The 26382-nt window shown below is 39.3% G+C and overlaps 1 protein-coding gene across 5 annotated transcripts in view; it reads right to left on the bottom strand.

The window, feature by feature from the left end:
* Nucleotides 1-26055, bottom strand: part of filip1b (filamin A interacting protein 1b) — a 50645-nt gene extending 24590 nt beyond the window's left edge. For all 5 annotated transcript variants that reach the window (XM_033648837.2, XM_078174042.1, XM_078174043.1 and 2 more), the window contains exons 1-2: nucleotides 25615-26055; nucleotides 2938-3205 (exon numbers count right to left, since the gene is read on the bottom strand). In XM_033648837.2, coding sequence (XP_033504728.2) covers nucleotides 2938-3198 — 261 coding nt within the window. In that variant the 5' untranslated portion in view covers nucleotides 3199-3205; nucleotides 25615-26055. The remainder of the gene's footprint in view (nucleotides 1-2937; nucleotides 3206-25614) is intronic.
* Nucleotides 26056-26382: the final 327 nt, after the last annotated feature.

Genomic DNA, 26382 nt, shown 5'->3' on the forward strand with positions numbered 1-26382 from the left:
TGGTCTATGTTGGACTGAGTCAAAATAAATGACTGTGTGTTCATGGTAATGAAGGAACATGTCAGTGCAAAAGTGATGTGTGCTCATTGATGTGTTTTTAATAGTATTTGGACAACAGCAGAGCTCTGTGGCACAGAGGAAGTTGCTACATCAGGCTTTGATACACACACAATACCTGTTAGTGGACACATTCAGTGTTGGTTTCAGACTTTTCGTGGGATTTGTAGATAAAAATAAAACTATAGAATATCACCAGACTCAACATCAGCTGCAGCAAATGTTTCTTTTTTGTTAGTAGATTTTATGTATTGTCCTGAAGCACACTTTTTACCATTTAGACATTATAGAGGTGATGATGACAATGATCTTATTGTGACATTCCTAAATACAGAGTCTGTTTTTACCATTTTCCCATCATGTGAAACAAAGCCGAACAAAAGCAGCACTTCCTGTGTGAAATGTCGCTCTGTGATGTGTATTTCTCTGTCCCATCGCTAATGGAAAATATTTAACACACCCAAACAGATGATGTAGGCTGGAAACAGAGGGTGAGGCAGCAGCATCCTGCCTCTCTGGAGAGGACTTTATAAATGTGCCTCCATTAGAAAGTCATTATCAGACTGGAACCCAGCGGCCGCCAGTGGGCTGTTTCCACACCAGCAAAGGTTATTTTCAAAATCTAAGCCATTGCACACTGAGACACGTCAATATGTCTCAGCATTCATGACTAACTCTGCTGTATTTATGGTTTTATAAGCTGCAGGTGCTGCAGCTCCATGAAAAAAACTATACAGTGGATGTTTCTGAAAAAGATGATAAATGACTACAGTAAATCAACTGTTTTCAGTCTTCCCTCGTCTTCAGTTGGCATGGTAACCAAGCTGAAGTCTGAGGAAGAGCATGGTGCTTGAGACGTTACACAGCAATAAAATCCCCCTAATGGGAGCTACTTGGTGTGCGGATCTATTGTTTCAGCCACGGTAAGCTGTCCAATGAGCAGTCGTCTCAATCGATAACTACGCTCAAAGACTCCCTGGCTCTCACTGTGACGGAAGCAGGCTGGTGACCTGAGCAGGCTGGTCATTAAAAAGGCAGAAAGCTGATTAAGTCTAGTGACTCAACATTTACTTCACCAGCTGCTGAAATTTCTGGGATGTAGAAAATCACTCCTCAGTGTGTACACCTACTTTTAATTCTTCAGTGGAGAAAGCCCAGATCTACCTAGACATATTTTAAAGTCTTCCTACACTTAAGGATGTGTTTTTCTTCTTCTTATGTCCCCTAAAATGTCCATCCTTGACTATACTGACTTGTATTTGTACAAAGTAGAGAGGTGTTTACAGATTCCTCCACTGCACTTTCCTAAAATCTGAGATTCAAACATAGCTGCAAGATGGATTAGGTACGTTACTAATACAGAAGCCAATCGCTGTCTAATGCAGGAAATGCTCTTCAATACAGAGAGCAGAGTTAGCATTAGCATGGTGAAAGTTTTGACAAAAAACATGGTAGAGAGCTAGCATGCTTGGTAATGGTAGCTTGTTTGCTCATAAATACTGTACATTATGATGTTATTGGTATATTTTCTTGCGTTCTATGCCCGTCTCCAGACTCACCAGCAGCCAATCAGCATCTCTCATGTGGGGCAGTTTGTATTTTTCATGGTCAGTATCATACATCTTTGCTATATGTTGAGGCTACAACTTTGCCGGTCAATGTTCACCAAAGTTACAATGTGGAGATGAGATTTTGCTTTGACGGAAGGGAATGTTTTATTCGACCCTCTGCTCACCTTGAATGAGGTTAATGGTAGGCAAAGGTTTGCTAGTGTTAATTTCGCTCATGTGTGACCAATACCTTACACAATGAAGAAGAAAGCACAACATTCTTACTCTGACCTTGCCAGATATTGCTGCTTAGTCGTGGACTTTCCACACTGATATATGATGTGCAAGGTAGCCTGGGTTGATGTTCTGGGACGCTGTGTCAATTTCTGCATTGTGTCTTTTCAAAATACACTTCTGTTTTCACAGGAAATGTACAGTTTGCATACAGTCTCTTTCAAATTAAATGTACGACAGCGGTAGAACACCGACAGCAATTCAACACTACCCTTCAACAACAAAAGAGTTTGGCTTTATAGCCTACGGGACCATTCATACGGGAAGCAAACCCCGACCTCCCAGGTGAAAGTTGGCGATGCACCACCCCTGCCACCCACCCTACTAGGACTCTGCCTCGCCTTAACTTATGTTGTTGTCTGGCTGTGTTTCCCCTGACGCCATCAGTACACCAGTACACACTGACAGCATCTGGCTGTGTATCATCCAAACATGAAAGGACAGCTTTTTCGTCAGTGTCTGACGCCGGAATTCCTTGCTCAAGCACCAGTATTCAGCGATTTCAGAATGAGACCAGGTTAGAAAAAGAGTAGCTCTGCGCTCGCCCCATTTGAACGCTTTCTTTAATTTTATGTGGGAAAACCACGTTAAACATAGTAAGTATACATTCTTTAAAATGCTTCCGTAAGAGGACTTTAAACTTCCATCATTTGAGCTACAGTAATGTTAACCACCACAAAAACAAGTTGTAGACCAGTTACAGCAGAGCTGGCTTTATATTAGATCCACAATGATTAGGTCTGTGTTTAGATACAGAATTTCAGAAGCTTGTGGACCCAAACCTGAATCTCCTTTATTTTCCACCACTGCCTTCATAAGATAACATTATTATCCCACTGCAGTTGTGTTTGTGTAAAAACACTATCTTTTAGGGTCTCCACCAACTCCTGAGAAAAATATGTCTCTGTAGCTGCTATAAATTATCCCCTGTGTTCAATAGCTAGTTTCTAACAGTGTCATTCTGCTGTTTGATGTTGTGCTGGTACTGTACAGTGAGTTTATCAGAGCTTTTTTGTGAAGTAAATCTGATTCGTACCTGAACTTCTCCTTCCATGATTCCCAGCAGGTGCAGCAGGTCCGTCTTTGACAGATCCAACGCTGCTGCCTTCCTGCTCTCTGCAGGTTTCTGGGGTTTCTTAGCTGACCCTGCTGTTCTCCCATCCTTCTCCTCCCGCTGGACCTTCATCTTCCTCTTTGTGAGCTCGGGTGTGTTCTCCTCTTCCTGCTTGATGAAACCTTTAGTGGGCTGGATGCGTCCGTCATCTGGACCATCCATGGTGCAGTTCCTGGATCGCATTTTCTACCTGTGAGTGCAAACGCAATGGGTGTCAGTACATGAAACGCCAGTCTTGGAAAAGAGGATGTTTTAAGGGCAGCTGTAATCTGTATGTATACCATCATTTTAGATTATTTTCCTCTGTTTCAAGCAGCCACTCGTTGTAATTAATTTCAGGAAACTCACTAGTGATGTGTTCATAAACAAATTCCTTATTATCCTAACCCAGTGTGTCCATATTTTCTAGGTGTTTCTCTTCTTCGCTTTATTTTCCAGTAATGTTCTGGCAGTCCAGTCTTTTGAATGTACCACAGAAATTCATTAGCATGTGATGATAGCAGGACTTTGACATGATGGATTACCTATCAAAGTTTCAACTTCTGCAAGATGGTTTCCATTGCAAACTTGAATTATCTTGTACCAGGAGCTGCCTGGAGATTAAAATACTACTAATGATAATAATAATAGTGAGTTTTGGAACATGAGTGGCAGATATTTGAAACAGAGTAGTACTTAGTTGGTAAAACATACAAAAGCACCATCATCAGTCTTCCACCACTGGTTGGTTATAAATTTTAAGATGTAGACGCTTTATGAGCACAAACAAATGATGATGAAATCGACAGCTGGGCAGGATCATGATGGGGGTCCTGACAAAAGAACAAGTTATTGGATCTGAACGAGGCCAAAGTTCCCCGAGGCATCAGGTCTGGATGAAAGCAGGTCGTGACTCAGCCAGAGAGAATCCTGGCAGTGGAGTGGTAGCAACCACGTTACCTCGGCCTGTTATTAATAGTTGTTTCAGGGGAGATGCCAAGATCTCCCATGCGTCAGAACCACAGAGCTGTCTTTATTCTGACGGTCAGCCCCAGTGAACTGGGAGAGTGACTGGAAGAGGCACTGGGAGAGCTGGTGGACAAAATCTAAAGCCAAGAAAAGCCTGAAACAGCAGCTGGAAGGTTTGGGCTTCAGAGGAGGAATCTTTTTAGTGTCTCCAGTCAATAACAAGCTTTGTCATGTGCAGTGGGCTTGCAGCAGCCTTTATGTTATCTAATTTACTGTGCATCCGCTCGGAGAGAACGCTGCAGAATGCTTTTTGCTCTATTAGATTTAGAAAAAATGGAGCGTTTCAGGCCTAAATTGGCTCCTCATAATGTACAGATGAAGAGGTGATTGGTGTGTGAAATGATAAGTTGCTACTTAAAACACTGCTTTCAGGAAGATGGAAAAAGGAAGAGAATTTGATATAAAAAACACAAGATATTAATAAGGTTGTTTTTTATCTAGATATAATACAGTGTTGAAATAACTAATGAGTTAAAGCACAAAAGTTACTTTTTTTTTTAATTTGCAGGATTCTAACATCCATTTTTTCAGTGCTTATTGCTGAAATAAACCCAGTTTTCCAAAGAACTTAAAAATAAATTGATTTTCTGTTAAGAACATTAATGCCATGTTTACTTAAAAGTTTCAGATGTATCATAGATATGTCATAAAATCAAGTTGTTTTTTTTTACACTAGAACACCTATTGGATAATTTAAATTATATCAGCATTTTATTGAAATAACATTATTAAGACCCTTAAAAGAGGAGCGTCGTTCTGCAACTGAAAAAGTGAGTAAACAGTGAGTATAAGGTCTGTAATTACAGACGGTTTGTTTACAGGTTGTGTAAAAGTTCTCATCCAGGTTGCCAAGTGTTACATCAAAAATTTCTGCAGGTCTCAATGGAACCGAGGCTCCACATGCCAGCACGATGTCGTATCCCGTCCCAGATAAGCAAACTGATCTGTGTAAACAGTTTACCTTCACAAGAGAGGAACCCTGATTCATGGAGTCATTTCACAGAGTGACCTTATCAGCGTTACACCATGATGAAGAAGAGTCGAGCACTGATGATAGATTCCACTCTGAGTGTTTGACCATCACGAAAACAGTCCACTCTGCTAGTGCAAAGACATACATGGCATCTTGGAAATGGATTTTAAATTTGTAACTTTTTGTTATTTTAAACCTCTCCCTAGTTGTCCTCTACGGCCAATAGCTTGGGGCATCTTGTGCCTTTGGTCTCGGGCTGCTTAATGCTACAGCATACAATGATATTTAAGACAACACGTGTTTCAAACTTTGTGTCAACAGTTTGTGTTATCCCTTTCCTGCGTCAACATGACAATACCCCCATGTGCACAAATCCACTTCCATAAATAAAACCCAGTTGGTGCAGCCCTGACCTCAACCCCATCCAACAGCTTTGGGATGAAGTTGAAAACGTACTGTGGGCCAGACCTGATCACCCAACATCAGTAGAGGACCTCCCTAATGTTCTTGTGGAAAATCCATGCAGCCAGGTTTTAGAATAAGATGTTAAACAATCGTATATGAGTGTATTGCCCCTGCGTCTACACACTTTTGTCCGTGTACATGCTGGACCCATGATTATAATGCAATTTACTATCTAAGCTTTTGATATAAGGGCTGTAAATGCGCAATGTCTAACAAGAGTGTAGCATGTATTTTGAGGCTTTTAAAGATTAGTTTATATTATAATGTTGACAACCACTGCGGTGAAAGATGGCTTAAAAACACTTGAAACTCCTATGGAAGAAATGTAAATAAACCGTAAATATAACCCACCAAATAAAATTGTAGATTGCATCTTTAGTCCTCTCTGGGGAGAGATATTTATGGAGACGCGATGAGGCTAAACTGGTCTCTGATTTACGCTTGAGACCGGATAAAACCTCAGACAGCTGTGGCCCGTGGTCGACACACGAGACCTACAGTGGATAAGTAGGCAGAGGAGGTATGTTGGCAGTGGTGGTTAGAAAGCTCGTCCACTCATGAGAAGGTCACAGGTTTGATTCTCGAATCAACAAGTGTCTCCAAAGTAGGACTACAGTATGTGTGTCCAAATGAAATATCTTTGTGCAGCACACGTCTGGATGTTTTCTAATCAGTTTGAGTTTTATAAAAAGCTTTATTAGTCATATTTGTGTACATGCTAGTTTTGGGAATAGAAAGTCAGTTTGTCAGTCCAGCACTTTGTCCTTGGATGTATTTTGTCCAGACATTCATGGTTCCCAGAGGATGAATCCTAATGATTTTTGTGATCGCCTATAGTAACTTCTCATGAAGTTGCACCATCTCACTGTGCCTATAGTGGAAGGACTACTTAGCTTTTTTACTAAAGTAAAAGTTGTACTACCTACAACATAAAAACACTCTGTTACAAGTCATGCATTCAAAATCAGGGGGCACTGCCCTCCCGATACAATTGCTGCCCACACATCACCATGAAAATAATTGGAGGCTGGTAATACTGTCCTTAAGTGGCTTTGGCGCACTCATTGTTTTTAAGCTAGCGGCAAGGAAGTGGTTTCTTTTGTAACTAGACAATCTAAGGCATTCATTGGTATCATGCTGGCAAGGGGGCTAAATAACACTCAAAGGTTAGAGCAACTGGCTTGGCCATTTTCAAAGGGTACCTTCAAAATCTCATCTTAATATATCTGAATAAAACTAGATCTCTGGGTACCCATGAGTCTCTCTTAAACTTGAGAATGCTCGTTCCCGGTGATAGTTTTGTTCCTGACAATCAATGTACTCCACCGAATTAAAGGTGTATTTTTGTATTTTAAAGGAAAAAGACAACCAGCCTGTTGAAAGAACAATTAACCACATAACATGTATAGATACACACATTAAAACAGGATTGTTGTGGAACTCAAAATGTTAACTGTACCAGTATTAGTCTATGAACATCAGAAAAACTACAACTGCATTTGCAGATTCCTAAAATATAGTTTTGGCTTTTGGTTTTGGTGTGCCACACCAAGATTTTCAGTACCCCATATCTGGCCACCCCTATGAAACATTTCTGGAGGCACCACTGAACGCAACTAGCGTGGCTGTAGACTCTTCATTAGATTCCCACTTGGCTGCTCATAATTACAGTCTGCATGATATGATGCGAGCGCAAGAGAACAGACATGCTAACAGTGTTTTGTTTTGCCAACATTAACATCGTATTATAGCAAACTAACACACACAAAGAGCATGAGAGAGCTGTCAATCATCCATTTTACAGCCCACAACTGAAATGTATCGTTTGTCCTTCGCCTCTATTTGTGAGCTGAACCCTGTGCAGCAGACGCAGCTGTTTCTTTGGTGAAATTTTAAAGGGGGTATTTTTAGGGTCTCCCCGCTTGTGTTGTGCAGAGTCCAACAAGGTGGAACTCCAGCGCTATCACTTTATGATCCATCAGCAATCCCATGGATGCCTGAACCTCCATATTCCTTCACAGCTGCAGCTCTCGTGCTCCTCCATAACACTACTTGTTGTAAACAAACTGTCACTGCCTGTTTATCACACTAGCTTACAACGCCTCAACAGTTAACTAAAGCAGGGTCACGCCCGGTCAATCAAAACCCCGGAGCAATAACTAAACATTCACTGGGTCATGTTTCTTTGTATTTGATCCAGCTCATATAATAATGATATATGAGAGATGTGTCCTCGGGTAAATATAGATCCTGCTAGCAAGTCTGGCCTCTGTGATCTAATTGTTTTCTCTGTTTTGAAACACTACACACCATTCCTTGTTCATTATCTTGATTAATTACAACTATCGCACTACAAACGTTATCAGTGGTGAATTAGCTGTAAAAGAGTTGGGTATACTTCTCATGGCACAACAGTGTATCAAACATATTCTGACCTCTAGTTGCCTACTCACTCTACTGTGGCCATATTTGGTGGTAGGTATGAGTAAAATGTTTATGAGTTCTGATCATTCACGTCAATGCAATGACTGCCAGTTATAATACTGTAGCAATGTAACACTTCCAGTATAATAATATAACACATCCAACCTGTTCTCACTCCCAACTCGTCAAATACCACGTACAGAGGTACATTTCGTGGTGGTATGATCTGCACCGGATGGTGGCTATTTCTGACACTGCTGGCCACAAACAAATTCGTCAGATACCTCTGCTTTGTCAGTGAATGTTGGTTCCAGACACCTTCACTGCGGTATGATTCACACTAGGCAGCGGCTATTTCTGATGCCGCCAGCAACTAACGTTGTATAAAGAGTGAGTGAGTCCATATAGGGCAGGCAAGAGTGGAGATGGACAGGCCAAGCAAACACTGGACTTTCACCCGGGAGGCCACTGTTCATTTCCTGTGTGAAACAAAAAGTCGGTGGAGTTATTTTAATAACATTGTAGTGTGCTAGAATGTGTAGAATGCAACATTAGTGATGTATGTCACGTGTTGTATGTCACGTGGCATGACATTAAGTAAGCAAGAGCCGTACTTATTTTAAACCAAACCATGATGTTTTTTTTCTAAAATTAATCGTGTGCTTTTGTGTCCTAATCCTAAGCATTGTCTTTTTTTGCCATAGTAAGTTTATTTTGAAAAAGACTGTATGCATTTAAGATGCAGAAACTCTACATTTTCTACAAAAATGGAAATGTATTTTGAAAAGACACAATGCATGTAACAAGCATCAACTGAGAGGTCATCTGTAAACATCCAAAACTGACATAGAAGGCTACCTTGCGCATCATATTTTGACGATTAGGTCCACTGACAAAGCAGCAGTATTTGAAGAGTATGAGGATGAGAGCAGGTTGCTTTGTCCTTTAAATTTGGGTGTAATTACCCTAAAAAGAAGATTTTAGCTGACTTGAGGCATCCATATTTATTTGCATTTTGCATAATTTGATTACAGTTTGGAGAAATGGATCGTATCTATTTGGATTCTGACAGGCTATTTAGTAGTCGGAAAATGGTAGACAAAGAGAGCATGTTAATTTTCTGTCAAAGCAGTGTCACTTGTTAGCTAGTCAATACCTGCCAAGGGTAAAAGTATGATTTATTGTTATGGTAAACTTGGCTCATATTTAATAATGTTTCAGTCATACTTTTTCTTAAGTTTTTCCAACATTGGCTGCTTTTCCAAATTGGACTCCTGGCATTATTATGGACACTACTGAAATAAATCAAATGGTATTGAAATTATTGCTCACTCCACCAATGATGCAACATTTGCATGCAGTGAAATTAAAGTCAAACAAGAAAAAAAGGACTTTTATGACTTTTTATAGCTTTTGTAACACCATAATGTTTATCTGTTTCAACATAAATGACAGAAGATTACAAAATATTTCTGTTTTTTGTACTTTATGTAGGCCTAAACAAAATTATGATAAAAAAAATAATCAATACATTTTCTTAACAGTCATTTCCCTTTGTCCTTGTATTCCAATTAAACATATTGTCCCATCATTTTCTGTAACTTTTTTTTTTCTGTTTGTGTATAAGTGCAAAATAAAAAAAATCAAATCTAAATTGAAACTAACCAAGTGCCTCTCTCTGGCTAGCTGATATCCATTTGGTTTAGTTAAAATGATCCTTTCCTGCATTATGTCCTATCCTAACATCCTGTTTCAAGAGGAAAAACAATATATTAAACAAATGAGATATGAAATATGGTAAAAGAAGAACATGTACTTAGCCTGGTTACTATAACGTCTAACACAAGATGGCTTTAATGCAATTGTGCAGAGCTCCCTATGATCTGCTTTGGAAGTGATGGCAGCTGTCCAAATTCACCAGCTCAACTTTGTAGTTCTTCAGACGTCATACTTTTCATGTGCAATATGATTTAGGCATGTAGATTGAAAAATGACTATATAAGGGAACGATCAGCTTGGTGAGGAGGTTTAAAAAGGTCTCCCCTGTCGCTGTAACTCACCATAAGGGGGAAAGTAAATGCAGTCAGTCATCTGTGCTGCAGGAGGGCTTGGGACTGTTTGCAGATGAAAAATAACTTTACAGCTGAGCCAAAACAAACATACTCCTGTCATTAATCCACTGTTTAATATTTCAGTCAAATATGGATCATGATTTGTCAGTTAATCACAGATTTCATCATTCCCTAAATGCCTCTGACTTTACGCTTCACTGGTTCAAAGTCTCTATTTCTCCTCAGACAGCGGATCTGCAGGAGAATCATTCCAGCAAAATCTCTGTGTTTATTTCTTTTCAAATTAAATAATACCACTGCTATCAGCACAAAATTGCTTAGCTTCACTATAGTACATGGGCTGCATAATGATGTATTTATGAAACTGCACAAGGATAAATCAAGGATAACAATCCTTATAACCTCACAAAAGCAGTTATTTTCTGCAAATCTGTTTGCTAGATTTACAATTTGAAGAAGTAAGAGAAGAACATTGAGTCTACTGGGCTCATTTGAATTTATTGCAGACAAAAAAAGGTCTGCAAATCACTCACTACTGCTTGTATAAGCCTAAATGCTGTGAGCTTCCAGCGCCCACAATAATAATTGAAGACAACTAAGATTAACGTTTTGATCATCTCAGAGCTACTTTCATGTGAATCTTAGTGGCTGGACACTAAGTGGACATGCTTCACTGGTCTTTAACTAACTGAATCAAACTGGACCTGTAAAAGTGAGGGGCGACAAAAATAGGATTTTGAACATTGTGGGAGACGTGTCCTTCTATTCCCAGTGGAAATGACATCATCCCGCCATTGTTCTCACCTTAAAGGATCCAGTGTGTAGGATTAAGGGGGATATATTGGCAGAAATTGAATATATGAATATTTTCTTTAGTGTTTAATCTCCTGAAAATAAGAATCGTGTTTTCCTTAATGTAGAATAAGCCATTTACATCTACATAGGGAGCGGGTCCTTGTCCATATATATATCAGCAAGTTCACAATCATGTTTCTACAGTAGCCCAGAATGGACAAACCAAACACTGGCTCCAGACAGGGCTCTTCACGTTACAGCGTCGGCCACTGTAGTTAGCAGCCCATCTGCAATGAGCAGCATTGGAAAAACACTGATTTGTAATGTAAAAACTGCTTTAACATAGGTTTCTACCGGTTTACATCACAGAATAAGTTTGTTTTGGAGATGAAGAGACCTCTGCAGTTAATTCCGCACCCCATCAAAACCTTAGGAACAATGAACATCGAAGCAGTTCAATCAGGAAAAAATTTCAGCCTCACCACTAGTCTTTAATAGATGGTATTAGGCCCCAGTTGCAGCACACAGGAAACCAGGAACAGTTGGTGATGACATTTGCTCTTACAACTCAGCAGGTACAGGGCAGTTCCTACTTAGTTACAGTGCGTAAGTCTATAGAAGCATTGCATGCAATTGTCCACTTTACGCCTTTTCTTCCCTTCTCTCTGTTTCTCCCTTTCTCTTAAACACACATTTATATGCTTCAGAGATCGTTGGGGCATTCAGTCCTAATTCAGTTCTAACGATTGTGCTAGGGTCTGGTCTCATTTTGATTAAAATTTCAACTCCTCTTTATTGTTTACACTTCAACTCATTTTTCATCTAAGCTTATCGTCTATTTATTTTATTATTTCTAAATCCCCTTTATTAGCGACTGTCCACACAGCTACCACAACTCAAACACACTAAGAAGAGATACTTTAATGGGAAGCTTAAACCAGCCACCAGCTACAGGTTTGTCTGCTCCGTGAGCTCAGCTGGCAGGGAGCCACTGACTGTTTGGAGGTTTATTTCCATCCATCTGAGCTTGTAAAACGGTGCGAGTGGTGAAAGACATCTGGGAGGTAACAGCTACCGCGGCCATTGGATGAAAAACGTGGTTTCCAACTTTCCAACAGTGTCTAGGATTGTTGCACGTTATGTTCAGCCTCTCTGAAGAGGAAAGCTGCACGACTGCTGAGCGGTTCAGGTTCACACGCAGGTCAAACTGCCTTTGAAAGAGTCAGATTTGAGTGTATTCACAACAGGGAAGTTGAATAAAAGTGATCATCTGGGTTTAGTTTGGATGGTTATTGTTGTAATTCTGAATTCTTCCTCAGTCACTCTGGGTTGTGCAGACTACAGTTCTCCTTTAATGAATCAGCTTTACAATAATTTGCTCATTACACCTGTCACTGTCACACTCTCAACTTCCCCCCAACAAACAACAGCAGGTAGGAACTAAAATTACCCTGAAGCAAGGGAACAAGAACTTAAATGTTACACATAAACAAAAATATTAATAGTGCTGTCAGTGAGATACATTTATATGATTAAAGTGAACTAAGATGTAATGTGTGAGGTTACATTATTGTTGGACAACTTCAGCTACTCATGAAGATCACGTGATACGATGGAAAGCTCCAGAACAGCTACTAAATGGTCTTTCTGGTCAAGAAAATTAAACTCTGAAGCTAAAAAAAAGTCCTTACAGTTTTCTGAAAAATGGAAAATTGAACATCTACAATTACATAAAAACTATGGGGTCTTGTGGTGAGAATATTTTGACAATTTGAGGGTCTTTGGTTACAGTTTAAATTTTACAAAATGGTACATGAATCTGCAGATTATCATCCAAAGAAAAAAAGTCACATTCATTGGTTTAATTTATATCAATCATTGAAATCAACGGCCCCAATATTAAAACGTGAAAAATATTTGCAACTAGGCCCTCCCAGACACGTTTATTAGATCCATATGAGCATTTTATCAATTGATCTTCATCAGATGCATTCCCTTTTTTCATCTTGACATAATTTTTTTTTAAGTTGGGTCAAAAGTTTTGCAGTGATGTCATACCTACCTAACTGGAAATTGTGACCTCAGTAGCCCCGTGCTTTGTGCCGTTTTAGAATCTCGTTATCTCAAGGTCACCGCTTGATTATCTCATCATCTGCACATACCAAAGTAATTGTTTGCGCCTGTGTTTCACAAAGTTAGTCCTGCTGCACTTCTCTCCGTGAAAGACAGTGCAGCTAAGATGCAGACAAACTGGAACAGAACTGACAAGAACAAATAATGGATTCATTCTCATTTTTTCATTATAACGGGGTCATTTCATCATGATGTCCAGAACACAAAGTCAAATATCTGATATTATAACAAGATTTAAAAACAATACAATGGCTAAAACCGGCTTTCACACTTTTTGTTCTTGTGTCACACACTGATGTTTGACTTCCTCCAGGAAATTTAAACCACAAAAACTTCCTTTTTTAACAATTTCAAAGAAAACATGACCATCAGGCAACAAGAGTCTGCAGCCATGCATGAGACTGTACTCAGGCACAATGGTGCTCTCGGCTAAATGCTAACATGCTCAAAATAGCCCCTTTCATACAGAGGTCACGCTATAAGGCCGCTAGGAAGTCCCTTCTTTGTGTGGCCTTTGCATTTTTACACAGAAACAAACAATGGTGCCATTATGCCACTCCAATGTGTGATTTTAGACAGCATGCCAGCATCATGGAGGCAGAAGTGGCTTGACAGGCATGACATGTAACACAACATATGCAACAGCAGCGCCTTATAAACAATATCAATCATTTACCGTCTCTGTTATATGGCAGCTGATCTCATCCCCTGCACAAAGGGTAATGAGCTCCCAGACCTCATTGTTTTCCGAGTTTGTGGACATTTCCGGATGCTGTTCTTCTTCTTTGAGTTAGCTGCTAACGGCTATCAGCCTCTTTTTAAATATCCCAGCTGTGGGTCCCACATATAATACGTTGTCAAAACGTCAGACCTATCTAGTCCATGGACCCATTCTGCCGGCTGTCCCTTTCATACAGTCGTCATTTTAGTGCTGCCTGCAGGCGAGACAGCTCTGTCCCCCTTTTCCACGACTGTTCCTTTTATACAGAAAAGTGAGGTGGTATTTTGGTATGAAATTCCCGCCTTGAAGAGGCAGCATAAAAGTAGCTAAAGACAATACTTCCTAATGCCAACAAGTATAATGTTGACCATATCTACCATTTTAGTTTTGCATGCAAACATGCTTATAAGTTGTGAATACAAAGTACAGCTGAGGCTGATGGGAAGGTCATTAATTCTGCAGGAATTTGGACATAAACCAAAGTATCAATAAGTTAAAATTTTGACTTGATGGTGGCGCTAGAGGAAAAGTCAGAGACACACCCAAGTCAATAGGATCCTCTGTGCACCATGAGATTTTTTGTCCAAAATTTCTTGTCATGATATTACACCACTTTGACCGATACTGTCATCCTATAACCATGCTACTAGCATGGCTAAATGAAAAGACTTTACTTTAGTTTCACATGATGGTAGACATCCTCCTTGCATCAATACATTCAAATAGTACACCAGTCCCAGACAACCTCTTTGACCCAGTCACAATGAGGTCACAAGCTGTTAAGAGGACTGACAAGTTCAGATAACACAATGAATCTATGCACAGGGGTCCACTTTGCATTTCCTTCACTTTGATACCTCTGGTGATCCAAGTACAAATACACATTTACCTGCACAGTTAATGACATATCAACAGGAAAGCACATTCTGTACCAGGCTGCAAGAAACCATCAGAGTTTTTCTTGCATCAGCATGTCATTCTGGCTTTTATGATTCTGTGGAAAACCACTCGACATTGCAGGCTGAAATATAGTGTACAGTGCTTGACTAATATCAGACTATCAAGCACCATGCGCTTGAAATAGAGACACTTACAGTTAAGGCTTGAATGTCACTACAGGCTCACATTACCATCCTTAGCACGTCATAGCGACATCCAGAATAGAACAATTATAATCTGCACTCGTCAGGAAAAGCCTGCAGCAATGGCACGTGAGGAAACCACGTCAGTAAAACTGTGTCTATATTGAGATTTAAGACGGAACATCTTTAATATCCCTGCAAAGTTCGTCATTAGGAGGTGAAGGTGACTTTGACCTCAGACTTTCAACATACTCTGCTGCAAGTCCTGCCTAACAACGGTTAGCTATTCTAAAATTACTGCAGACCACAGCCTCTGGTGATTTATTGCTTCATTTTATACCCAAATTAGTTTTATAGTGTTCTGATAGAGAAAATGTACCCATATACTTAGAACATTCCCCTGGCTGTTCTCAGTGTCAGCTATGACATCTTTACCAATTTATTGTCTATGGAGCAGCTTTAGACTTTATACCTTATAGCATCACAAATTTGAGTTTAAGCACTTTCCCTTTAATGAAGGAGTAATATTAAAACCTAAAAACCTGAACCACAGCGCTGTTTCATCAGAAAACTATTATTTTTCAGCAGTGTTTTGAAATGGTTTTGCAAGGCACAGACAATTGATGTCATCTGGCTGATAGTGACGTCAGATCGGAAAACTGTGTAGTAAAATATGTGATGTATTTTCTTGTTGAATTTGGAGGACTTCTCGTGTTTTCCGTCCAGTAAATTTTCCTAAAATATATGCAGCAGCTACCATTGCCAGTAAGTTCTTTTCATGCCTCTAAAATACCAAATTGCTATGGAGTCTGAATACAAATAAGCATCACTGTAAAATGAAACATTGTGGTTCTAAGTTCAAAGTTTGACCTCAAGCTAAATTGTGTGCTGACTCATTTTGGAAATAATCAAAATTGGTGCAGTTCTGACCAAAACTGTACTAGTTCACTTTTTTTTTTTTTTTAACAAATATGGTAATATATATATATATATATATATATATATATATGTGTGTGTGTGTGTGTGTGTGTGTGCATATTTTTAATGTATCCAACATAGATTTTATTAAATACACTTTCTCAAATATGTATGCTCATCACTGCTTTCACTTTTTGACAGCTGAAAACAGTTTGGACAGTTTGAAACTTATTTAAATTACATGAGATACAGGTTTATATACAGAGTCAACTGACTGCAGTGACCCTGCCATCATTATCCACCACCTTATATGGAGGTCTTAAGGCTCTACAGATGAGCGAGCAGCAGGGCCGTGAAGAGGCTGCCACAAAAATAGAAATCATACATGCAGCCCAATTTAATGTAAAACTAGGAGTGAAAACTGGGTCAGAAGTTTGGACTTAATGCAAAGGTTATTTCAGACAGCTATTAATGTGTTTACAAGTCCTGCAGGGAGGTTTATCTGCTAAAGAGATGAAGTGAAGTCATTTTGCAGTAAACAGAGGTAAAGGAGGAGATTTAGGTCTAGCACATCTTTTGATGTGTCATTGTGAATGAAGTTTTCAAAAAAAACCTTGAAAAGAACTAAAATTGGAGGGATTTGCTTACACATAAATAGATTTTATTATTAGTACAGATATGACAAAGTCAACCCTGTCTCCTAGAATTTACATGTCTACAATATTGCTTTCTTTTTTGGTATAAAATTGTAGTTTAATGAACATAATATGTGCAAAACATTCACTGACTACATATTTCTTTTTTGTGCCTACAATTTGCACTCTCTTCTCTCAAATAAAACAAAATAACATTTATATGGTTATGTTTAGGCAACTCAAGGTACTCGTTATGGTTAGTGAGAGATCATAGTCTGGGTTAAAGGTGCTGTGTATGACATTCAGAGCATTATTATAGCATCGTGAACTTTAAAATAATGGATGTAGCTGTGACGTCACCCATTGGTTTGTGGTCTCTCGTTTAAAAGCCTCAAGTACAGCAAATTTGGCCATCACCTCGTTTTCTTTTTAACCAAAGTGACCATATATACCCTTAATTATGCAATAAAATGTAAAAGAGTGAGTTATATAACACCCCCACCCCCCACCCCCTCCTCCTCAGTTCAGTTGTCATGAAGGGGGAAATTGGCTATAGAGACCCATTTTTTGTACCAGGCTGTAAACATGTTTATTTCTGCTGTAAAGTCAAATATATTTTAACAGGGGGATCTATGAGGATAGTTGCTTCTGGAGTCAGCCTCAAATGGCCATTGAAGGCACTGCAGTTTTTGGCACTTTATATTGGCTTCATTTTTCAGCCCCTGAGGTTGCCGCTTGGTAAAGATATCATGATGTAACAGCTGCTCCCTCTGTGTGTTTTGTAATCTGAGCTTCTCTGTTTTTTGTTGTGGTAGATGACCCAGCCACACATGCATGTTAGTGTATGTGCGTTCCTGTGTGTGTATCCCACTAACTCATCACTGCCGCTTAGCATTGCACTCATACAGTGGTTATGTGTGATTACTGCCCCTCAGGTTAACATCATTAAGTCAGCACTGTTGCCATTGTTAACTGCTAACTACTGGCTCAGCCACCTCAACAGCCATGTTGAGAGCCTTGTCCTGACTCATAGTTATGCTCTGAATGTCGTATACAGTTCCTTTAAGGACTGAAAAAGTCAACTGTGATACTGACAGTGTCTTTTTTTTCTTTTTTCAATTTTTAACCAAAACTATGATTGTTCCCTAAACTAACGTAGCATTTTGTTGACATAATTCAGGTAGCACTTCTATTTCCCTTGAAACATATTTGGAAAAATGTTGTAGTATATGAAGATGGATGGATTATGATGAAAAAGACTCAATATGACTACAAAACAAAAATGACAACAAAAAAATCTTAAAGAGACACAACACCACAAAATGATGGATTATGACTACGGAGAAATACAAACCAACAACAACCAAAAAGAGGCAAAACATCAAAGTTTGTATGTCTTGCTCCTGTGTAGGAGAGGTCTCCGGGCCTTTTGCAAAGAAACTGAAAAAGCTCTTGTGTTGTTATGATCTCAACAGTTAAAGAAGATGATGATTTTCTTTCTAAATTTTACTGCTTAAATCCTCTCAGTCAGTGCAGGTACTTCAATCTTTACTCATCTTTACTTAAGCTATTACATTTACATTTCCACTTACAGTATTTGGCAGACACTTTCCTCCAATACCACTTACACTGCAGTTTTATATCCAAGATTGAGATGTCTATCAGCATGCAGACATTTGGCAGCAAACAGATAATAAATCATTCTGTCAAAGCAAAGACAGTGAGTCTATGTCTGCTGTTTAATAGAGTTTTGCTTAAATGGTGTTAGATGGATGGAATTTTCTTAGCCATTGTCCCATCATTACACCATACATGAGCTATAGCAGCATGAGACACTCCTTTATGTTGCACCCAACATAAAATTCTTGCCCAGAGCGACTTTAATTAGAAATACATTCCCGGATCACGTCAGTCACCGGGGGGAAGCTCGTGGGCTGAAACAAGGCAACTTTTTATCCTCCCAGCGGTTTGTGCAAGAGCTGTAATCAGCAGTGACCAGTCCAGAAAGCTGACATCACTCCCAACATGCAGCCGGGCTGCAGCCAAGTCTCACATGCCTTTCAAATGGAATGAGCATGAAGTCACTTCCCTCATAAACTCTGGGAGTAAAAAGACAAGGGGGTGAGGAGAGAGAGAGTGGGCAGGATATCATGAGAGTAACAGAGGCTTTGACCACTGCTCATTTCACGTCAGTTTTACGTTTTTTACAAGCCATTTAGCTCCTGAATGCTGATGAATCTCAAGTGGTTTGTGGTCAGCCCACCAGTGATTTAGTATTTCACTGACTTGAGAAATGACTCATAAGAGGGGAATAACCTCGGACCATCCCATAAGTGACCTCAGAGGAGACTCACGGACCATCACAGTAACCAATAAAGGCAGAGATGAACTTATAATTGATGCAAGAAATCTTTCATATCACTAAGCAGATTATTAAATATAAACTAAGCACAAATTTGACAATGTAGAAAAATGGAGTATGACACCATGACTCACAGATTAGAACATTTTTGATTTCCACATATTTTGATTAGATAAACCAGAATTATACATGCCAGAGTTAGAGAGAAGTAATGTTAAACATGCTTATATTATCATGCCTCAAGTGTGCATGTGCAGGTTGTGTATAAAGATGCTAACATTCAGCATTTTAACAAGATAATTTTGCTGATAATTAAGCTGAGTTTCTTATCGGGAGGAGGAGGGGATGATGGAAAGCAAGATACCTAGGCAAGACGACTGCTAAGCATCAGACAGCAGCAGACTACTTAGCCTAATTTCCCTTTTGGATAATGAAGTTAATCAAAGAAATCTAGAGACAGAGGGAGCCTGGCTCTGAAAGGTTCTTTTCAAAGTGTGCATTTTATATGTGTAGAGCTTACATTACGAGAACTGTTCCAAGATGGCACCCATTCACTGAAGTGACAAGTATTTACACCACAAAAACAACCTCCTGGTTTGCTTCCACATTGCATGGCCAGTAACACATGCGCATCAGTGTTAACAGTATGGGACATGTGTTTTACATCAAGATGATGTATCACGCAAAATCTCTTTTCTTATTGGCTCTGAGAAAGATTTACAAATATTGCTTCCTCAGCGTCTTTGAAGGACTCAATCCGCTGATACAAGCTAGTAAGTGGACATTTTTTGGGGTCAAACTACTGTTTCCTAGATCAAGAATCAATCTCTATAGTTTGAGAAAAGTCTGCCATTCAAGGTGTCCTGTTAACTGTTTGTATAGATGTGTCTTTTATAAAAGGCAGTCAGGAAAATGCTTTAAAGGCAGTTGATTACTGAGACAAATACAACACAATACACACTGACTGCTTTATGTCACAGCATTTGACAGGCATCAACTGACACATGCAGCACACATAGGACACATTGGACAAACAGATGAAGTAGTCAAAGTACACCATGTCCCAGCTTTAATTTGACAAGAAATTTATCAAAGAAGCATGGTGACACCACCAACGTTTTTAAGGGCCTATTGAGGATTCCGAGCTAAGCTGAAATGACCTCTAATGTCACGTCTTTGCCAGCGTAATCCATCATGATATTATCAGTTGTTTGCCCTCCTCGGAAAAGAAAACTGTACCCAAACAAACTCAGTCCTCCTCTGTGCTCCCTGTTATGCTGTCATGGGAACAGCAGTCACTGTTATGAAACCAAACAAGAGGGCAGACGACGTTGAACGTCCCCCTTTAAACCTCCCACAGAGATTACTGAGCTGAATTGGCAGAATGATCTCATGGCTCCCATCTTATCAGCTGGCCTTGGGCTGCCACTGAAAGACACAGTGTTACGAACTGAAGCGGGAGTTTGATGAAGGGGGAAAAGATGAAGTAGAGAAGAAGGTCAGAAGGGAGAAAATGCTAAATGCCTCAGCTATCATTTTAGGAAGATACCAAAGTGGGAATGCAGATAGTTTGATGAAAATGATGTAAATCATTTGCAATGGATTTTCAGAGTCACCAGATTTCCACCCATCTGAACATCTATGGGAGAGTTTGAAGGTACGGAAAACACCAAATTTGGGAAAATCCCCTTAAGAATGAAGTATCCCATAAAGGTTGAGAAATTTTTCCTCCATCTTAAGATAAATGAAATATTTGCAACCCTCTATAACATTTTAAGTGAAGCTGATATTTTGACATCCCTTTCAACATCCCTGAGGGAACAAATCTCAGATCTGGATCATCACCAGAACCTAATAAGTGGTCTGTTGGCCTGGAGCCCATTTGTCCACTACATTTTACGGGAACCTGTTGATAAATTTGAGCTTGATATATCTGCTGACGAACAGGCCAGAAAAACAAACACCTTGACTTTTTAGGGGGATTTTTTTTTACAATTCAGATAAAAAGAAAACATCCTTGTATAAATGAAACAAAATGACAGACTTCTGTTGAAGTGTTCTGTTGAAGATAATCCTTTCCTCTACATATCTGCCTCAGCAAAAGGATTCAAAACTAACTCGCAATGAAAACAGTGGAAAAAAGCTATTAATGGAGAGAGAGTTCCCATGAGATCTGGGCAGGGCAAAGCATGCTGGGTACAATAACACAGAGGAGGTCGAGCCAAAGAGCCTCTGTGTTTATTGTTTGGATTAAACGTAGATCAAATGGGGCACATTTTCCACATTTAACTAGAAGGGGAGGCAAACAGTAGCGCCGTCGTCTGCAGGGCAGACAAACTGTCCTGACATCCAGATGTCACAGGTTTGATTCTTACAGCAGACATCAGTGCTCTTATTGAGCAAAACATTGAACCATGGCAGAGTCTGCAGTTTACAGGTATTTACAATCACGCTGTATATATGAACATTCAATAATTTCCAAAAAAAACAAACAGAAAATAAAACTGGTTATCGGCAAAACAAATGTGTATATTTTTATAATCTTTGGTACTTAATACGTTATGCAGAAGGCTGTCCTCCCAAGAAAAAAAGTAATATCGGCACATTTCCAGCAAATGCCCAGTAAGAAAGTGGTGCAGGAATGAGTCCGTAATCCCGGAAATAAGTTGCATTTTAGCACTCCCAGTTCTTCTCGTAAAGTTAATGAGTTTTTTTGAATAGGTTTAGATGCCTGAAATAAGGTCTGTGGTTAACACAAGCTCAAGAGACTTTCACATTTCTACTGCATAATATACCTCATTAAATATATTGCTTGTGAATTGTGATGCTTTTACGTGTCTTAGAAAAGGTAGCTTTAACGAGGGGCTAAATGAGACCACAGAATGTCCCACACCTAACACGGCTTTACAGCTTCATAGTGGTGGGAATTTGAAGTCATACGACTTCAGGCATCATGGTATAGTTTGTTAACAGCCTAACGATGCTTTTTACTTCTGGCAATTGCATTTACACCTTAAAAAATCATAAAAATGGTGTTCATTTTTCTTGCTGAATTAAACCTGTAAGTTCCATAAACTTCTGTTTGCCACAGAACTTGATTTCTGCAATAATCCAAAATCCAGTGGAAAAATCCCATTTTGATGAGGGAACCAGGGCATCACTAACTTTTGCATCGGCCCACCAAAAAACCATCAGCCCTGTAGCGCTCTATAGCGTGTTTTTATGTTCAGCGCCTTCTAGTGGCCATTGGAATTATGAGTCTTGTCCATTGGGCGCAAAGGAGGAAAGTTGGCTTCTTTTATCACAGTCACTGACAAAAGGTATACAGTATATTCAAAAATGTGGCCTTTCATCTGCACAAGGGCATTTTAGTTTCCCAAAAACAGACCTTTTTTAAACTCTATCCATGGCAAAGATTGTCAGAAACTCAGTTTTCAACAGGAGTTTTTGGCTTGTAACATAACAGTGTATACTGTTATCTTCTTTGTGAGGTGTCACAAATGAGGGGACATTTCGTGCAATGGCAGACGTGACCAAAATAATGCTTACTCTAGCCTTACTTACAGGACTTCTTACATGTTTGTGAGAAACAGGGGTGAAAGAATGCACCACAAAGGTCCAGGTAAAAAATATCAGGCTGCTGAGTGACCAACATCAATATGACCTACAGCTTAGATTCTCTGCCCGAGCCCGAACCCGACCCGACCCTGGGCCGGCCCCCCCTTGATGGCGCCACTGGCCGCGCACATGTGAGTTGTCGACGGTGACAACGTGTGTGTCGGCTTCGTCGAGTGTACCAAGTGCAGCATGATGCTGGTATATGACAGCAAAAAGACAGGGACCTCAACACTTAAGAGGCACATGACGAAGGCTTGTCATGGAAAGAAAGATGAGAGTCAGCCTTCAATGTCCACGTTCGTATCCTTAAAAAAATGTCAAGTTTAAGCCGGGATCGGGCTCATAATTACAGTTAAAGGGATGGGCCGGGCTCCGACAGAACATCCAGGGGCTAGGGTGGGGTCGGGCTGGATTTTTTGGGCCCGATCTAAGCTCTAATATGACCGGCTGTTGGTTTGGCATGCTCTTGACAGAGTCTCAGTTTGTTTTTGCATTTCAATTAGACAGTTTTTAAAAAAAAAAAAAAAAAAAAATTTATATGCAACTGTGTGTGTGGATGGGATTTTTTTTTTTTTTCAGAACGAAGGAGGGGAAACCCCTGTTTTCAAAAATACTGTGTGTATATATGACTGTATGACCAATTCTTATGTCATTACTTATGATCTTTCACCAAATTGATTTCATAAACCCTAACCACAGCTGTGTCAGGTCAGATAAAATGTTCAGTTTTGCAGCAACAATTGGCCATTACAAATATTTTGGTTATAGTGACAGTATTATCTTTTCTCTAGCTCGACCTCAAGGATAAACTTGTCATGGACCGTCATGGTCCCCAGGGGATGAACCTTTTCTGTATTTGATACTTTATTTGTGTTTATCAAATGCCAGGAAATACTAGTAAAATTGTAAACATTTATAAAGAAGATATTAAGATATGATGGTGCCACAGAAAAAGCCAGGGAATCAGTTGTTATAATTTGTCCTCAGGGGAACATGAATGTCTGGGACTGTCTTAGCAAGCAGAATAACAGCATCACTCATCTGTTTAAATCTTTGTGTTTCCCTGTTAAGCTGCAGTAGTGGGGCAGTAACAAAAAATGTACTAAAAACCCAGAAACTTTGGAAGATCCCCATTTGATTTGGTAAGACTCAGCCACATATTATCTTATACTTGTACTTGTAGTACTTGTTTTAACACAAACACATGATGTTTCCCTAAACCTAACCAAGTTGTTTTGGTTCTAAACCTAACCAAACCTTAACCACAGCATTGTCACATCATACAATGGACTTTTTTTTCAACAGTGGTTTGTAACTGTTTTGAAAGGACCAGACAAATAATTTTGTTGTAGATGGTGACATCCATGTCCTGAAGAAGTCTCCTTTACTTTGCATGGAGCTCTGTTCTGCCCACTGCATCATCTCCTCTCTGTTTTCCGCAGCTACATATCACTAAAAGCAGCTCGTCCCCCCGGGGCAGAGCAGAGCTTAAGTACTCTGGTAAAAGATCTATTAAATTAATGCTGTCTAATGTACTGCTTCCTGAAACAAGCATTTACTGGGCTGTGAATGAAGGGAGTCATAACTCACTGAGTCACTGTGTGAGCGTCTTACAGCCGCTCCATTCATGAGTCAGACTGAGCAACACGCAGACATTTAACATGAACCTTCATTCCAGTAACTCACGGTCTTCACTCCAAACACTTCTTGTCCATAACTCTTTAATTTATCATTCACTACCATGTTGTATGGACTTTATTTACTGAAAACAGTCAGTTCTGTTTCTCCATATTGTAATTCTGCTGCTGCTGTTGGTCTACTCTGTTTATAAAACATATATTGCATCCTGTCTTTTCTTGTTGAAGGTTTTTTTGTGGAGTTTTTCCTTATCTGAATAGAGAATCAATGGTTAGTGGATGGATATTGTGTATTATACAGATTCTAAAGCCCTCTGAGACAAGGTTTGGCCATAGGTTTTGTTTCAACACTGGGCTGGGGGGACACATACAGTATGAAACAGGAGGTTTGGTGGTCTTCTGCCAGAAAATTCTGAGCATCAAACACTTGATTTGCAGTATTCTGCTACATTCTTATGCAACTGTCTTTACTTTTGCCAAAATAAAAGTCCTTGGATGCTTCATTTTTTATTTGGGCGTTGAGGGTGGGGGGTGGGGTAAATATAAATACTGAGGGAAATGTGTCCCCTGAGTCCCCTCCTGAAATCTACGCCTATGACCGTACTGTTTCTACCACTCTCTCTGCATATGTATAACTTAGTCTTACGTTTGTGACATGATTAAGCTCAGATTTATTTAGATATGTAAACCATGTAAATGCAACATTAAGTCCTTCAAACTAGATTTAAACTTGGGATCTATCTACAAGATGGAGCCTCATCATTATGTAATAATGATGGTGTCACCTGAAGTTAATATTGTGCCTTAGTTTTGTGTATCACCAAACAAAAGTGTGATTAACCAAATTACTACAAACTAATAGCCACATGTTGACCTTGAAGCCCTCGGGGCCGCTGAGGGTCTCAGGTGGGTTTGGCAACTGCAAAGTAAGCTTATGTTGTCGTAAAGTTTGTTCATTTAATACTACTAACAAAAAATATATCTAAAGGTGAATCACTGTGCAGTGAATGTAATGTAAATTCAGACTCGGTATTAATTTCTTTTGCTCATTTCCAGTGGTGTAGCTTAGTACAGTTACTGAAGTACTGTACTTAGGTATGATTTTTAGGTGCATCTACTTTACTTGAGTACTTTCGTCTTATTCCCAGAGGGAATACACTGTTTGTTTACTCTGCTGTATTTATACAACACATATGTTACTTGCAGATAAAGATTTTTTAAATCAGACAAGCTGACAATGTAGAGCATTCTTACACATCCAGATACAATGCTGCTTTCACATTAATGCCGCAGTAACAATATCATCTGATATTATAACATATGATAATATAACACTGATAGGAATCATTCTGTCATCATATCTGTGATTGTACTTTTGATATTACAAGTACATTTTGCTGATACGAATAAATTCAAAGTGATATGCCAATGTGATGCTGACTTTTTCTGACCAAACAAACAACAGTCTTTGTAATAATAATTCATCAAAATTCTGTCAATAAATTAACTCAGCACTGAGTATTCATGTTATATGATATTTAAATACTGTGATATGCTTTAACTTTTAATCTTGATTTATTGATTAAATTTACAAGAATTTTTTGTAGTGGTTTTTTTTTTAAAAAAAAATTATCAATAGTTTTTAGGATTTTAAACACAGTGTTTGATGTTTAATTGAATATTATCAGAAGTGATATTTTTTTCTTCACCAAGTGTTAAATAAACACCTGTTAGTGATGACATCACTTTATCTTACCTGTCTCAGTCCGTCAGAGGTGTCACACACAGCTGTTCAGTCCCAAAATATGACTCCCGTCCTCTGTGATGAGTTTATCTCTCACATCACTGTGTTTATCTGATTATTTCTGAAATATCTTCTGTCCTTTAATGTTCCTCTTTAGTTTTCTCTGGTCTTTTTCTTCTTCTCTTGCCAAAGTTGGAGGCGCAGTAACAGAGTGGTGTGAAGCTTCGTCCTCTCCAAGTTTGGTCTGTGAGCTCAAAGGGCGAGTTAGAACTGAGGAGAGAGAGAGAGAGAGAGAGAGAGAGAGAGAGAGACTCTTTCTTTCAGCTTCAATAAAATCAGTTCTTCTTCTTCTTTCAGCCTGTTTGTTCCTGGTCAGGAGTGAGAGTCTGCTCTATATTTAACATGTGCTCTCAGTCTGTGTTAGCAGCTGAACTGACTGACTGACTGACTGACTGAGGCTTTAACAAACCCCCAACAGCTGAATCACAGTATCAGCCAGTCCAGCAGCCTGGCTACTCCTCCTCCTGCTCACAGCCAGGGGCTTGGCTTGGCTTGGCTCAGCTCGGCTTGGCTCGGCTCAGCTTCGCTCAGCTCGTGTTGGTTTGATGAGGTTTGCATTAGTTGTATTACTCTGGTTTAGCAGGTTGTTTTGTTTTTGATTTCTTAAAGCTACAAACTTTAAATTCTAGTCCTGTTTCCAAAGTTGCCAAAGATACCAAATATGTCAAGTTGGATTTGGGGAATTTATTTTAAATCAGATTAGATTTGTTTTAAATGGAA

Source organism: Epinephelus lanceolatus, chromosome 13 (genome assembly GCF_041903045.1).
Source record: "Epinephelus lanceolatus isolate andai-2023 chromosome 13, ASM4190304v1, whole genome shotgun sequence".
Taxonomy (NCBI): domain Eukaryota; kingdom Metazoa; phylum Chordata; class Actinopteri; order Perciformes; family Serranidae; genus Epinephelus; species Epinephelus lanceolatus.